At 36.7% G+C, this 15,972-nt stretch overlaps 1 protein-coding gene across 11 annotated transcripts in view; it reads left to right on the top strand.

The window, feature by feature from the left end:
* MYBPC1 (myosin binding protein C1) overlaps positions 1-15,972 on the top strand; it is an 81,388-nt gene that overhangs the window by 35,969 nt on the left and 29,447 nt on the right. For all 11 annotated transcript variants that reach the window (XM_038164988.2, XM_038164985.2, XM_038164982.2 and 8 more), the window contains 9 exons: positions 1,049-1,197; positions 1,399-1,516; positions 2,783-2,834; positions 4,483-4,539; positions 8,200-8,366; positions 11,298-11,430; positions 13,129-13,253; positions 14,293-14,398; positions 14,677-14,843. In XM_038164988.2, the coding sequence (XP_038020916.1) occupies positions 1,049-1,197; positions 1,399-1,516; positions 2,783-2,834; positions 4,483-4,539; positions 8,200-8,366; positions 11,298-11,430; positions 13,129-13,253; positions 14,293-14,398; positions 14,677-14,843 (1,074 nt within the window). The remainder of the gene's footprint in view (positions 1-1,048; positions 1,198-1,398; positions 1,517-2,782; positions 2,835-4,482; positions 4,540-8,199; positions 8,367-11,297; positions 11,431-13,128; positions 13,254-14,292; positions 14,399-14,676; positions 14,844-15,972) is intronic.

Genomic DNA, 15,972 nt, shown 5'->3' with positions numbered 1-15,972 from the left:
GTAGATTGAGCTGATTAATAAGAGAAAATTTGTAAGGACACTGGTCGAGTGGAACTGTCACCCCTAATATAACCATTCTGGGGGATTTGCTCTGGATTATCTCTTGTCTACTGGTCTAAATACCTTCTAGCAGTTGGAGCACAGGAGGTAAACTCTCAGAGCACGTCTTTGGTTTTAATTTCATCCCAGAGGAATTCACTGCAAGCAGTCCGCGACCCTATTGTGAAGTAAGCCAGACCACAGTAAATGGGGAGAGCAAGGAGGTTCAAACAGCACTCCTGAGCCATACTAACATGTCAATGTAAGCAGTGTAGCAGCACAGCAGCAGTGGTGCCAAGTTCAGTATAGGTTACTTAAAATGTCTGTTATGTATAGAGATACACTAGTAGGTGGGCAGATGAGTTTTTCTTACACACTCCTACTATTTTTCTCAGTTTCTGAGAAAAAAAAAAAAAGAAAGAAAAAAAAAGAGAGAGAGAGAGAGAATTTTGAGCAGATTTATTTGGAAAATAAATATAAAGAATTAGCTGTCTTATTCTCTGGAACTCCTGAATGTTAGGATGGAAACTCCCAAATTACTGTTTACAGAAGAATCTTTTCCTTCCCTTTGCACCTTTGAGAATTAATGATAGAAATAGATGAAGAGCTCCAGACTTTCTTTTCCAGACTGGAGTTTATTTATGTTACAACTACCTAGCAGCCTAGAAATGTGCATGCTTATTTTAAGCAAGGAAATGCTAGTATTGGGAACAATTCACGCATGACAACATGGAGTTTTGCCTCAGCTAATTTTTCCTGCTTCTTAGTTTGGCCCAAGCTCCACACTGTTAAGGGCAGAAGGCTTCTAGACACCAAATAATTAATCTTTGTAACACTCTGCAGTGTATATTCTCATAGCCTCTGTCACCCCCTCTGATTCTTACTGTCATGGTAGCGCTAACACATGGAGACTGGAAGGAGCAATTGTAAAAGAAACTTGTAAAACTGTGACTGAGCTATCGTCCTCATTTTTTTTTTTCTTTTTCTTTTATTCTTTTCTTTTTAAAAGGTGGGAATATTACATTTATAGCCAAAGTAGAAGCCAAAGATCTTCTCCGAAAGCCAAATGTTAAGTGGTTTAAAGGAAAATGGATGGACCTGGCCAGCAAAGCAGGGAAGCACCTACAGCTGAAGGAGTCATTTGAGCGTCATACTAAGGTGTGCCTGCTTTTCCTTTTCACAGGGGCAAAGCTCCAGAGAGCTTAAAGATCAGTTTTAGACAATAGGCAGAATTTCAAGAGAAGTGGATTCTAACCCAGGCCTCACCATACTGTTTTAGGTCTGGAAGACAAAACTTTTAACTTCTGCTTTATGCAAACGTATCCCCCATAGTAATAAGCAATTATGTTTGATTTTTAGATTCACACGTTTGAGATGCATATCATTCAAGCTAAGGAAAACTATGCAGGGAACTATCGCTGTGAAGTATCTTACAAGGACAAGTTTGACAGTTGCTCTTTTGACCTTGAAGTCACTGGTAAGATTCCACTTGCATCTGTAAAGCTTTATAAAGACATATATATATACGTATATATTTACCTGAAATACCACATCATTTTGTTCAGAACTTTATCATAGATGGCAGAGAATTAAGCATCTGTGATTTCTTATATAAACATTGTGATAAACACTCTGCGTGACATTTAGGTCCGATCCAAAAATTAGAAAAACTGGCAGATCAAACTCCCATTGAATTCAAATCAGGCTGCAGCACACAAGACAGAGAACCAGGCCTAGGGCTATCAGAGAGTGAAGTTTCGTCTGGCAGTCTCTGAGGAGTGGGAGGTGTAGAGGGCACCGCTCTCCAGTGCTCGCACCCTGCTCAGGCATGGTGTGATCATACCTCAGAATGCCAGATTTCTTCTACACCACGTGAAAACAATGAATAGCCCAACAAGGAGAGCACTGGAGATTTATACCTTTGCCTGTTTCTGCATTCTAATAGGTCTGATTGGCAAACATTAACCCGCAGTCTTATCTTTTCCTTTGAGAGCACTTCTGCCAGCACAGCACTGCATGCATACCTGCACGATCAGCCTGAGAAAGGCAGATTGTCTTCCGAAATTCCAGGGACAGCAGCCAGCAGACCAAATAGTTGTTCACCAGAGTAAAACACGCCTACAAAACGGCCCAGACTGGGTTGTTTTTTCACCAGTCAGGGCAAATATGCCACAGTGAAGGGGATGTTTAATGGCTGACTGACAGCCCAAGGGGCACAGGAAGGGCCTGTGTGCTCAGAGGTCTGCTAGCCAGGAGCCCATGTGGCTGCATCCAAGCACTTGCTGTGGATCCGAACCTCTTAATCCGATTAAGACTGGCACAGAGGAGTAATTCACACAAAGCCAAGAGTCAGCATGGGCCTGTAGCCATAGAGAAGACTGCCTTTTTCCTCTGAGGCTTGGCATATTGAGAAAGTAAGAGATGCAAGTGGGAAAGAAAGGGTAGGGAATGGGAAGAAAAAGGCCAGAGCCTGTGTACAGGCTGGAAGGGGTTGTGAGAGAAACACTGCTGAGACGGATCCCCTATGCAGATCTGCAAGAAGTAGGTCAGGGAAATTCATTAAGTAAACTTGGCTTATCATTGAGCAGCTTCACATTTATCAGAGCTTAATGTCAAAGGTACACAAACTGTGATCATTTAGCTGGAAACAGAAAAAAATTTCACATGCCTAATCACTTTGATTACATAAACTACATTAATTTCAAATTACGTTTTTAATTCCCGTATTACTGTTACTTCACAGAATCTTCTCAAGCTGCTCCATCCATTGACATCAGATCTGCTTTCAAAAGAAGGTAACTTCAACTGGTGATCCCATGAAACTCCTCAGTAATGGATGCTGGTAGCGTGTAGAGAACTTGCATCAATCTTGGCAGGCAGTTGTATCAAGTAACTTCACACTGGTTTTGGAAATAAAGATTTAAAAAATGGAGCTTAAGGTATTTGTTAGTGGGTAAAAATGATATAGCTACAACACAGACAGTACTCTTCTGTAAAACTACAATGTAATTGCCTCAAGGGAAGGTGCAATATTTAAGGCAATTCAATATCTGATTCTTCAGAGGTTTTTAAAAACATATTTTCATTCACTAAACTATTTCACCACATTCCTGAAAATTGTCAGCTATGACATGAAAGACCCTGGTCCCAATCCTATACTGATCAAAAGAGACAAAATACACACTGATTTCAAGAAGACAGGAACTGGCCTTATCTTATCCTACACTAAGAAAGTGTCATAAGGCCATCTTTAGAGAAAAACTAGGAATAATATATACAAATATAAGTATATAAATATACATGAAATATACAGAAAATATATTAAAAAATTAATATACGCACAGGCTGTAAGGTATTGCGTCTAAAGTTTTTTCCCTTAGTTTAGTTACCTTTGTTATAAAACAACAAATAAATCATCTTTATATTTTATTGTGAAAATTGTCATACAAAGACAGAAGTATTCAGACTCAAAATGTTTTATAGATAGAAAATGACTGCAGTTTATTAATTTACATATATAAGCAAAGTTGTGACTAAGAAGTAACTGATTTTATTTAAAGAGATTTTATTTAAAGAGTAAAGACAAAAGATGTTACATTAAAGGTACACACCTCTCTTCAGCACATCTTTTTTAAAGCGAAATATTTTTTTTAAAGTGCAATAATTTTTAACTGAAATAATTACTGCCCAATCAGATGAGGATATATCTGAATATTGTCTGTTTTTTCTAAGGAATACCTAGCTTGCAAAATCATGGATAAAATACTGGCATTGTTTGACTTACCATTCACAGGATTTTGCCCTTCCTGTTTGCAAACATTAAGGGCATTATTTTGTTTATGTTCATTTGTATAATAAGGTTTTACTCCTTAAGGTTACATTATAGAAAAATATGTACCTTCATAATAATATGATTTCATCTGTAAAAATATACAATGTACTGTTTTTAACTTTCTCCCTTCATTTAGAAAGTTAAGCCTTAAGTATAATGTCAAATGGTATTTGACACAGACATACATTGTTAAAAGCACCATGCAGCAATACAAATCTTTGTTTTACATTCATAGCAAAAGATCAGCACAAGCCCTTTGTTTTTATACAGATACACGATGTAAATGAAAAACAAAGCTCGTTGTGTTGACTAGCTCACATTCATTTGTGTTACTGAAATCTAACACAAATCTTGGCAAATTTATGTATGCAGTTACAAAAATTTGTCATCAAAGTATAATAACAAGCAATACAAACCTTTGTGTTATTTTTCACAAGTGTCTAAGGTAACATAACTTGTGTGAAAAAGAATACAAGTTTGTGTTGATTTTATACCGTTAGCTGTGTGTCTGGATAGTGTTGAGTATGAGAGACGTGCAGAGAGTTTGCAATGTGTGTTGTCTAAGTTTTTGTGTATTAAACAAAGATTTGATCTTTTTCTATTAATAACAGCGGTGATGGACAAGACGATGCAGGAGAACTTGACTTTAGTGGTCTCCTGAAACGTAGGTGAGAACCAAGTGATGCAGTGAGCAGGTGTGGATTGCAAACCATTAGGTTCGCACACAGAAAGAGTCAGGTGTAGCATTAATAACTTTTTAAGACTTTTCTGACCTTTCATTTTTTTTTCATTGTTTCTAACTATCATTCTCATAGTATAATATGCAAATATTCAGTTAATTGTACCTTTAAGTGTGTTGTAAAGAAAACTCAGACTTGAGTGTACTGGGAAAAAAGTGAGCCACAACCTAAAGAGATCAATAACATTTAGTCTACTTGCTATTTCTTTTGTGTTTGCATGGAGGCTTGAGGGGGAGAATTTCCTACGCAGGGATGAGCAGTTCAGAAAATTGGGTCTGTTGCAAGAGTAAAGAGCTGCAAGGGTTGAATTTACCTCTTTGGGTACATCTTAATTTGATTTCATAAGCACTGCAATACAAAAAAATCATATTATGCTTTCAAATCACAGAGACTGGTATTCTTTGTAGCTTTCTGTTTCAGTATGTGCACACTAATATTCCATGGTGGTTTATTCACCTTAAGTACTGTGATGGGGAAAAACCTGGGCCTGTGTTTCTCTGGTTCACCTTGAAAATCTGGTGATATGCTGTTAGCTATTTCAGACTTTAAACCCAGGTTAGTCTTTTAACAGATTAAGAAAATTCCAGGAAAGGAAGAATTGACCTTACCCAGCCTTCATCTGCAACAGTTAGTCAGCTCCTCTTTGCTCGTTTTTTTAATTTATCAAAAAAAAAAAAAAGTATATGCCATGGAAATCGATGGTAACTGACCACAGAGATCTGGGAAAAGAACCATATTCTTTATTTTATCTACCACTTACTCTGAAAGAAAACAAACAAACAAACAAACAAACAAACAACAATATACAGTATTAATTACATATAAAAGTTCACAATAGGATCATGGACTATGGGGAGAAGAGTATTTTGGCAACTAAAGCAAGACTGAAGTGAAAACAGGAAGGCTGAAGATAAATGTAGGAAGCGAAAGAATTATGTGAACCAATTCAAATATACAAGGTCTTTGTTTTTTTTTTTAATCTTCTCATCCCTTATTAGGATCTTCAGTTTGACTTTTTATCATACTAATATAACTTACCGTAAGAGTTCTCATGACTGCCTGTGGGGTGTTTTTCTAACAATATGAGGTGCATGCAAGAGGTCTCGGTGTTTTCATGGAAAGAGAAATGTGAAAAAGTCTTGTTATCATTTCACTAACGAGTATCTCACATGTTTTATAAGATAAATACTGTATAGCCATATAAATGTAGTATAAGTATCATGTGGTTAATGGGCAAAGCAAACTTTTACTTTATAAACATCATTTAATTGTGCTGAAAGCGATGCCTCTCCTCCTCACCTCCTTGCTTCAAGGACTGAAATGCAACCTCATACTTATGAGCTTAATTACATGGTAAGACTTCTACTTAATCCCCAGTGTGGATATTAGTAGCCATTTCAATTATAAAAATAAATGTTTTCATTTCAGTGTTTCAAAAGGTAGCATTGCAGGTCCACTCCTTCTCATATGTATGGTCATACTACCTATAAGAGAGCTAGAACTTTTCACCTGTCATGCATAATAGTCAAAACATGTTTGTTCGTTTAAAAACAAACAAACAAAAATGTAAATGCACAGAATCTATATACTGCCTGCTTTCTAATTTCATGCTGGTCTTGCAGGAATATAAACCAGTTTTTATCTTGGTAAGCAACTCTGTGACTGGTTATGCTTCATCAATGCAATGAATCAGTAACAGCATGAAATTCCAAAAGGCTCAAGATCTCAAAACATTTAGGTCCTTTTTTTAAAAAGTGTATCTTTCAACAAAATGCACATTTTCAGGGAAAAGGTCTGAAAATGATTTTGTGATGAGATCAATCCACTTAGAAAATGTGCATCACTGTTTGCCCACTACCCACAGCAGTAACTATTGTGGTCTCGGAACACAGTTGTTTTGCTCTGTGTCAAAATTCGTTCTCTCACTAGTTAAAAGGGTAAAAAATAATAATAATAAGGAGCCTGGAACAAACTATTTGAAACTGGTTGAAAATCAGGATACTCTAACTGATCCTCATTCTCAACTACTGCCTGATTTAAAGGGGTACATTGTCACAATACCCACAGAGCGTAACTCCTCTTAGCACCGACAGGAGTTTTATGGCAAGTGGCCAGCCCTGGGAGAGGAGAATGCCACCCCAGTGAGTGTGTCAGCTTTTACATATGTTTGCAAGCTGATCTTGACTTGCCACCATGCAGCAGGAATCTCAGCAAAATGCCATCGTTCGCAGTACATAGTCACTCTCCAGAAATCCTGAGCACAGCCAAAAGTAAAAAGAAAAAAATACAAAATTAGATACCAGAGATTTTCTAATTATTATTATAAGCTAACAATGTATTTCAAAGACTCCTCGGTAAGAAGGTTTTTATTCCTTTTTTTTTTTTTTTTTTTTTTTTAAATAAAACTGGCATATTAGGAAAATGAGTAAATCTCATGGATTAAACAGAAAAGTGTTTTTCCATAGTTACTCATCCAACCATGCAGGGATCCCCAGTGCTTTTTCTGTATTCCTGTTAAACAAAATTCTCTGACTTGATCACACTCAATTCTAACAGTGTGTCACTGCAAAGATCAATCTTTTTTTGTTTCTCAAACGTTTATTTTCTCATTCTCTTCTCAAAATAACTGATTTCATTAGACTAGCTTGATCAGGGCAGCATGATCCTGTTTTGAGCCTGATGAAGTCACAGGAAAAAAGGTCTACATTTCTGCTTCAGTTCCTGGTTTCTTTTAGCAGTTCAATTTGAGCTAATCTCTCATTCTCAAAAATTGCCATTTTGTTTAGGATGCTTCCATTTTCTCTCATCTAATGGTTGCCAGTGTTACTTTTCTCTGTTGTTTTTCTTAGCCTGGAGTTGAAGATAGTAAATATGGCATTGAATCATAAAGCACAGGCCTCTGAAAACATTTCCCATTCTTAAGACTGAAATAAACAAGGAAGCCATCAGATCCATCTTGCAACTCCAATCTGGTGTGGGAATCTCTAGTTCCTATCAATATGCCAAATTTCAAGTGATTCTATGAAGCACTGGTGTAACTATAAACAGACCCAAACTCCCTTAGATTTCAATATGTCATTTCATAGGTCACCACCTGCAACACTTACAGGGACTGAATTTGAAAGCATTTTTGTATAATTATGAAATGTATGGATTAGACTTAAATCTCAGTGGTGCCATCATAAATTTTCCGATTCCAGTGATTTAAACAGCACATATGCTATTATAGTACTACATTTTCAAACTGTTTCTTTTTATAATGAAGAAATATAACATTTCTAATAGCCGATTACATTAAAAAGGACAAACTAAAACTTATACCCAAATTCTGCCATGGAGAATGTAAACTAAGGTGTGAGTGTCATTCTGAACTAATCCACTCGTACCGAGTGGACCTAGGGCTTCCATTCACTTCAGATGTATGGAAGACTTGATGTCAAAATGAAATAAAAAAAAAAATATATGATGGTGACCTTCAAATTTTCATCAAAACATTTCTAACCTCACCATGGATTCAGTTCCGCCCTTTTCCTGATACAATAAGACCTTGCTAACTCTTCTCCCGCAATTTTATTTTGCTGCTGTTAGGGAGGTTAAACAGCAAGAAGAAGAACCTGAGGTAGATGTATGGGAGCTCCTGAAGAACGCTAATCCCAGTGAATATGAGAAGATTGCTTTTCAGTATGGTATCACTGACCTGAGAGGCATGTTAAAGCGTCTGAAGCGCATGCGCAGGGAAGTGAAGAAGAGTGCAGGTATGGATAAGGCAGAGTATTTTTATGTTCCATAGGCAGACATGACTATCTATCCTATAAGCCAAACTTATTGCATTTCCATGCAAGGGCACATGCACACTACTACTCCAGCCCTGTCCGACACACTGCAAGGAGTTAGTCAGAGGCAGGCTTGGTCCACTGCTAGTGTAAATATCCTGTCCCATTCAGTGCTTACCAAAACCATCCCTCCCTCTTGGCCAAACAGTAGTCCTAACTGAAATGAAGTCTCCCAGTTGTGTGAAGAGGTTTTTATGTGGTAAAACAATATGGAAATTAGACCTTGTGTTATCGTTAATATCTTCTGCTCTAAAATGGAGTTGTCATTGTTTGCTCTTTTTAATTTCATTTGGCTCTTAATCTGACATTTTTCTGAAATCCCAGCTGAACTAAAAACCCTTCACCCTCTGCTGGGTAAGCACATTCAGGGCTATCTTTCTCCAGCTACCATACTGAATATGTGTGGTACAATATGTACATAGATAAATATAGATATGTGCTTATACATATGTGTATATAAAATATAGGTATATGTTTAACGATACGTATAGACACAGATACATACACATACAAATACATCATGCTATCCATAATACTATTTTGTCATGTGTCATTTGCATGTTCTGGGTGAGCATTTCAGAACTAGATGCAATATACATCTGCTGCTACAGTGGTTTCCTGGAAAATTCCCGTTTTGCGTAGATGAAATCCTCCACCCCACATGAATGCAGGAACCTTCCCAAAGGAAAGGAAGCTTGACCAAAATTTCATTGACCCATGATGATTGTCACCCTGCAGATTAGTTACTGGGATCAATAGAATATGGGTAAAGCTAGAACAGTGTTCAAACAACCATAACTTCTGGCAGAGACTGGACCAAGACTTGGCTTGTTCCAAAATGTGCTGAGTATAAAGATGATGCAAAACTGTCTTTGGTTGATATTTCTAGTTCTGCACTGAATTTTATGGCCATATTAGATATTCTGAATCAATATATTTGATACATAGATATGCCTAGTTCAACTTGTCTTAAATTCTTAGAAGTAAAACAAACTGTTGTACTTATTTCAGTCTTCTTTGGAAATATTCAATGGTTTATAGCCAGCTGGATATTCAAAGATCCATAAATTTCCTTGCTTTTAGAGTAATTCATTTTATAACATTCTAGTTTACAAACTCATAACTAATGATATGGGATATCCAGTATAAAAGAAAGAATAACAAATTTTAAGTTATTAAAAGAAAACATCTTTTTAGGCATATACTTAGTAGAGATTTCCCATCCAAAAAGTATTATTGAGGCAAAGTCTGATTGAAAGAGTTCATCTAGATAAGAACAACAAAACTTTCTTTCAACAAGTACAAAAGCAAATTTAAAATATTTTGCAGTAATCCAACTGCCTGATACACCCTTTCTCCTCCTCCCTTTACCTCACATCATCACACTTGTTATGCTACTACAAATTAACCTTTATGGACAACCTTTTCATTTGCTGGTATATCTGATTCTAGCCACCGTTAGCAGAAATGGAGTTGATTTATTTATTTATTTTATTATTTAATTTTTTTTTGTTGAGACACTGTGGCAGTTTTTGAATCCAGTGAAGATATCTAAGGGGTTGAAGAACAGGGAAACTCCTCACCTACCCCAACCCCTATGAGTCTGGAAAGGCCTGGAAGCTAATGCAGAAATTGTGCAGCTGGCAGGAAGAGCTGCTCCCTACCCAGATGCATCACATGGAGGTGCTGGAATGTTGTAATGTGAAAAGAGCATCCCTCAGCACCAGTCTGTCTGGTCCCTCTCCCCAGATCCATGTTGAGTAGGATGAGGCTGCCAGTTATATCAGGATTTTTCTGTAGTCAGGGTTTTCCCTACAGAAGCATCTTTAAATGGTATGCAAAATGTCTATATGACAGGGTGATAGTAGGGTGTTTTTCCCCTTATACTACCTTTATTATAAATTGAAATCACTTACACTTCAGTAAGATCTAAAAAAAAAAAAAAATTCCTGGTCAAATGTAGTAGTTCTGTTCCCGCTGTTTCAATATCCTCAGTCCCCTGCAATGAGACGTGCATAATATAAACTTTATCAGAAGTTGATTATTTAGCAGCTGGTGATGCATTTGTGGCATCACTCATTTTTGAGCCATAGGTCACCTGCTCCCCTGGGTCTAACATTTGTAGCTGGCAATAACTAAATGTTGATGCTAAAGTGTTTTTAAATGTTTGAATTCTGGCCTTACCTTGCCCAGAACAACTTGGCCTACATTTGCACATCTCAAAGAATTGCTTTGAAAAGCTCCACTAGGATTCACAGACAGACAGCTTTTGACTGGTTTCAGATATTTTTGCAAATGTTTGGCAGCTGGAACATTTATCACAAGTGGAATTGCAATTTACACTTTACAACCTTCAAAAGGAATCAGGGAAACTAATTTGGCTTTTAGACAACTCAATATGTTTATTCTGATAGTGGGAACCTCAAAAGAAATTTAAGCTTAAAATTCCCTGTTAACTTGAGTGGCGGTGCAGATAGAGAAGTCCTGTTTAACAGATTCTAAATGATTCCATTGCACCACCTGTATAAAATTTTACTCTGAAATAGTGATTCTCAGCAAGCTGTCAGAGCTACGTTTACCCAATCCTGTTCAGAACAGGGTCATACTGCAAAGTCATGAAGAGATACTAACTTCGTCAGGGTAATCAGAGTTGCATAGCTCTACACTTTTGCTGATACTGTTTCTAGAAAATAAACTGATTTGTTTGGAACAGCCCAAGAATTGAGAGTGATGCATAACATGGTGTGTATATATTCTGATAGCTCTAATGAGTCTTATGCAATACAATTCAGCATTCATATTCCTATTTGTTTTCTGATCTTCTTTTATAATAACACTTCTCTTCTGCAACAGCATTTGCCAAAGGTCTTGATCCAGCATACCAGGTAGATAAAGGAGGCAAAGTAAGGTTCATGGTGGAGCTAGCAGATCCAACTGTAGAGCTCAAGTGGTATAAAAATGGCCAAGAAATACGACCAAGTGCAAAGTAAGTGGTTTTATTGTATATAAGCAATAAAATAGGTATGTATGTACTTCCTTGACAAATGTGTTGTATAGATCTCTCTTTGCCCAGGTTTGCACAGAGTTTATTTCTGGCATTTCATTTTATTTAAGTATGTAAATGATACCATACTGCTCACGGCCCAAAAACATTCAATGTATGCTAAATGTTAACATAGATTCTTCTTTTTTATCTTGAGAGAAGAGAATTAAAGATCCTCAACATAGAGCCATTTTCTGCTTGGTAGTTTTTAAAAAGTCAGGAAGCTTTGTGAGTAAATAAGTTTCTTGTCCTCAATTCTATGTCAGAAGAAGGTCAAAATCATTCTATAGTAATTCATTACTAAGAGAAGCAACATTTAATATTACAGACTTGCCTACCTGGCTTATAAGCCACCTGTAAAATTATCTCTAGGCAACACTATCTGTTAATTAGATAATTAGTGTTAGGGAGGAAAGGGGAATGAGGTGTGTGTTGCCCTCCACTGCCCATTTATCGCTCACAGTGAAGTCAACAATCTGTATTAGCTCAAATTTACTTCAGCCATGTGCAATGCATCTACTGTACCTAAGTTTCTCCACCATCTCTATCACCTACATATTGGTTTATACTCTGGCTTCACATACAAGAAGTGGATTTTTGGGTACAGACATGAGTAGAGGTAGAACAAAGACTGGAACTTGAGCCCTGTCCGTAATGTTCACAAAACTAACTTTTACAAACTGCTGTAGAAAATCCCATTCTGAAGTCAGATGCAGCTAAGAACAGTAACGCACAAGAGTGTAATGTTCCTCAAATGTTTCTTAACAGTCCCAAGTCCCAGCAAATCTTCCCGGCCCGGTAAAAAAATAAAATTAAAAAAAAAAAAAAATCTCTTACAGAGAATGGCAGGTTTCCCTTATTTTGTTGCTAGATAAGTAAATGAAGGATTTAGATTAATATTCTTCAGACAAAGAAGTGTAATTAAGAGAGTATCTTTAGCCCCTTTCTTTGCCATGTATAGCTTGGAACTGCTTTGCAGTCAACTATATATGTACCCCTCCAGTAGAAGGAGCTGGATTGAATGCTCCAGTGCATTTCTTCCAGGCTGCTGAAGCAGCTGTCAGATGCTAATGAGCTTTGGTCACTACAAACCTGGAGCAGATCTAAACTGGTGACATGAAGGTGAAAGGCTACATATCCCATTACCAAAACCTCATATCCCATTACTGATCTCTTGTGCCATCTGTCCTACCAATAATATTAACTTCTTAACCTTAGCTATTATTATGCTTCATAAAAATGTTAAGAGTGTTGGAATGAAGATGGTCTCCTGTTACTGGTTATTTTCATCTTTACTCATCTAGAGTTTCAGACTCCATTTTATTCTGTCATCTCTCTGAGCCTGTTAATTTTTTATTTTGATTTTTTTCTTTTTTTTTTTTTCTGAACATCCAAGCCTGGGATGTTGGAGCAAGCCAGAAATTGATTATCACTCTACCTCATAGCTCTTTTTGCCACAAGGTCTTTGATTGTTCTTATTCTTCCTTTTGAAACTTGGAAATTGCTTTCCAGGACTTCTTTTCCTGTTCTATGTAAAAAAAAAAGGTTTTCCCCTCTCATAATCCCTAAAGAATTTCTACAAAAAACAAAAAGGTCCAGCAGTTTTGCTAATGTATTTTTGTTGTATTCCTGTTTAAATAGATACATTTTTGAGCACAAAGGTAACCAGCGAATTCTATTTATCAATAACTGTACGATGACAGATGATGCTCGCTATTACGTAACAGCTGGTGATGAGAAATGCTCCACAGAACTGTTTGTGAGAGGTAACTACACCACCTGGCTCCTATTTCACCTGGTGTAAATTTGTGTGGCTTCTTTGACTGCAACAGAAATTAACAGGGAGGATCTGGCTCAGTGCATGCTTGTTTTTGTGTTAGCTGCCTTTATGATCACTCCCTATTTTAGTGATTCCTCACTGTTTTTTCTTCATCCTGTGTTTGGTATTTTAGTGAAAAATCTCTGATCAGGCATTCTATCAGTTATTTTTATCTCCATCTGCCCAGATTTAATGGACCACTATCAAAAGACACGAATAGGTGGCCATTTTCTTTCATTTTTTGCTCCCATAACATTGATAGTCTAACTGATAATATTCATGGCATCCCTTGCACACACAGAACAAATTGAGTTAAAAGGGTCCTTTTGGTTAGATATCCATTAGAAAACAATTAGGGAATTCCTGCATTTGGGAAAATAAAGTTTACATTGAAAGAAAAAAATCTTCAAATATTTCAGAAAGCTATTTAAAATAATGGGTCCATTGCCCTTCTAAAAGTAGGATAACCATTGTGGTATGTTTCTATTTCTAACCATGTGCACATTTCTATTGTCTTGTCAAACCTGAGTTTTGACAAGTCTTGTCAAACCTGAGTTTTGACAAGAAGGGACTAAAACAGTAAGGGCACACTGTTATGCCATCAAGTCATGTAACTGTGCATAACAGGCTGCAGGATCTAATGGAAATACTGCTTTCTGAGAGGGATCTGTGTCAGGCAAGTGATGAATCCCAACATCTTGTATCAACCTGCCTGCACAAACTATCAAAAAAGGGGATGCAAAGCAGCTATTAATCTGAATAGGGTTTTTTGTTTGTTTGTTTTGTTTTGTTTTAATTTAGCACATTTCCTACTAGCATCTTAATGAGCAATTTCCTTTTTGATTTCAGGCAGAAAATAATGCTACAATACCGGCTTTGTAATTTTAACTTTGGCTTTGTATTATCTCCTATACCATGATTTTGAAAACCTCCTGAAATTAGTTTTCTCTCTCAGATTGTAAATCTGTAATTTTTTCTTGTCAAAGATCCTCCAATTTTGGTGACCAAAGGCCTGGAGGATACCAATACCTACGTTGGTGAACGAGTAGAACTGAGCTGTGAAGTGTCTGAGGATGATGCAAATGTGAAATGGTAAGTCACAATTTGAACAGCTACTGTTTTCCTTGAGAGAGAGGTGGGGGACAGAATATTTTAGTTGTAGGCAAAAATGTGGACAATGCATTCTGTATCAGTAAGCCTGAAATTTATTAAGAAAATCTCAGAAGAACACTGTTCAGAAATGTAGTAACAGCAGAAATATCCTTATACGTTCACGGATGAGTTTGTCTTCTCTGGAAGTTTCAGTCTACGAAAGTCTTATTCACAGAGGATTTTTATTGGGAAAATAATTACTCTTTCTTTTCTATTAGGTTTAAGAATGGTGTAGAACTTACCAATGAACCTAAATCTCGATATCGAATCAAGGTTGAGGGTAAAAAACACACTTTAATCATAGAGGAAGCTGCAAAAAATGACAGTGCAACTTATTCAGTAATGACAACGGGAGGCCAATCAGAAGCTAAGCTTTCTGTTGATTGTAAGTATAATATATCTTACTCTTGAATTTGCTTGTCATAGTTTGCTATCTTACAGAAATAATTTACTTGCATTTCTCCAGGGGTTTAAGGAGAGACTTATCTTCCATACCAATTTCTTAGCTTCAAATATCCAGTTTGCAGTAAGAGGCAATGAATTAGTCACACTTGAAAAATTTCAGTCACTCCATTAAGATGGAGAACGAAGCTATTCATGCAAAGATATAATGGGTCAACAAAGTGAAACTCTCAAGGAAAGTACTTGCTTTTCTTGAATCCTTTTCAAGTTTTCACAGGAAAACCAAACCAAGTCTTCTGAGCCAAAACCAGAAAAAAAGAAAGTCTGTTGGAAAAAATAAACAATTCTACAACTAGGGGTACTGTTAACATGCATCAGGACCACATTAAGTAAACTCATAGGCACAAAAATATGGCTATGTAGCTCCCTTGGTACTGCTTGTATATCTCTTTGAAACACTTTAAAATTTTATGAATCCTTATAATCTTCTGCCACTTTGGTTTTAGGTAGACTAGAATTTGTTATAAAATATCAATGTTAGTTTTGCAAGTAGCTGTATGTAAACTACTAGATTTGGCCTTGCTGGCATAGATGAACCAGACCGTGTTTGAGTTCATGGTTGTGGTAAGTTTGTCCTATGTTGTAAGCTTGTCATATATGCATGCATTCTGTTTTGAAATACACATATTTCTTTTGACGCTTTTATACAAAATGGCATCCTAAGCACAACCAACTAATACCGTTCAATCACCAAGTTGAAAATTATCCACTATGGCTATTTGACTCCATCACCGTACCTGTCATAGTGACAGATTCATGCATCTTCTGCTGAGTATTTTCCAACTGTCTTCCTATAAAATGTAGCCTTTCCCATCACTGTTTCTTGTGTCAAATTATAGTCAGGGATATTTACTGCATACACATGGTACTGTGTATTCAGTCTGCAGCATCTATTATTCCAGAAAGAGGAAGTTCTTGGTCTCAGGTTTTACAAAAGCTAGTAATATCTGTGGGTATTCACAGGATGAATTAAGGTAGTTTAGCAAACACAAGAACCAGTAGTGTATGAAGTAAGTTTACTGTCTGGGTGGCCATTGATAACAGCCTGACAA

This window comes from Anas platyrhynchos, chromosome 1, assembly GCF_047663525.1.
Source record: "Anas platyrhynchos isolate ZD024472 breed Pekin duck chromosome 1, IASCAAS_PekinDuck_T2T, whole genome shotgun sequence".
In the NCBI taxonomy this organism is placed as follows: Eukaryota; Metazoa; Chordata; class Aves; order Anseriformes; family Anatidae; genus Anas; species Anas platyrhynchos.
Note: the sequence above shows the minus strand (reverse complement) of the source record. Positions and strands in the feature narration are given on the sequence as shown.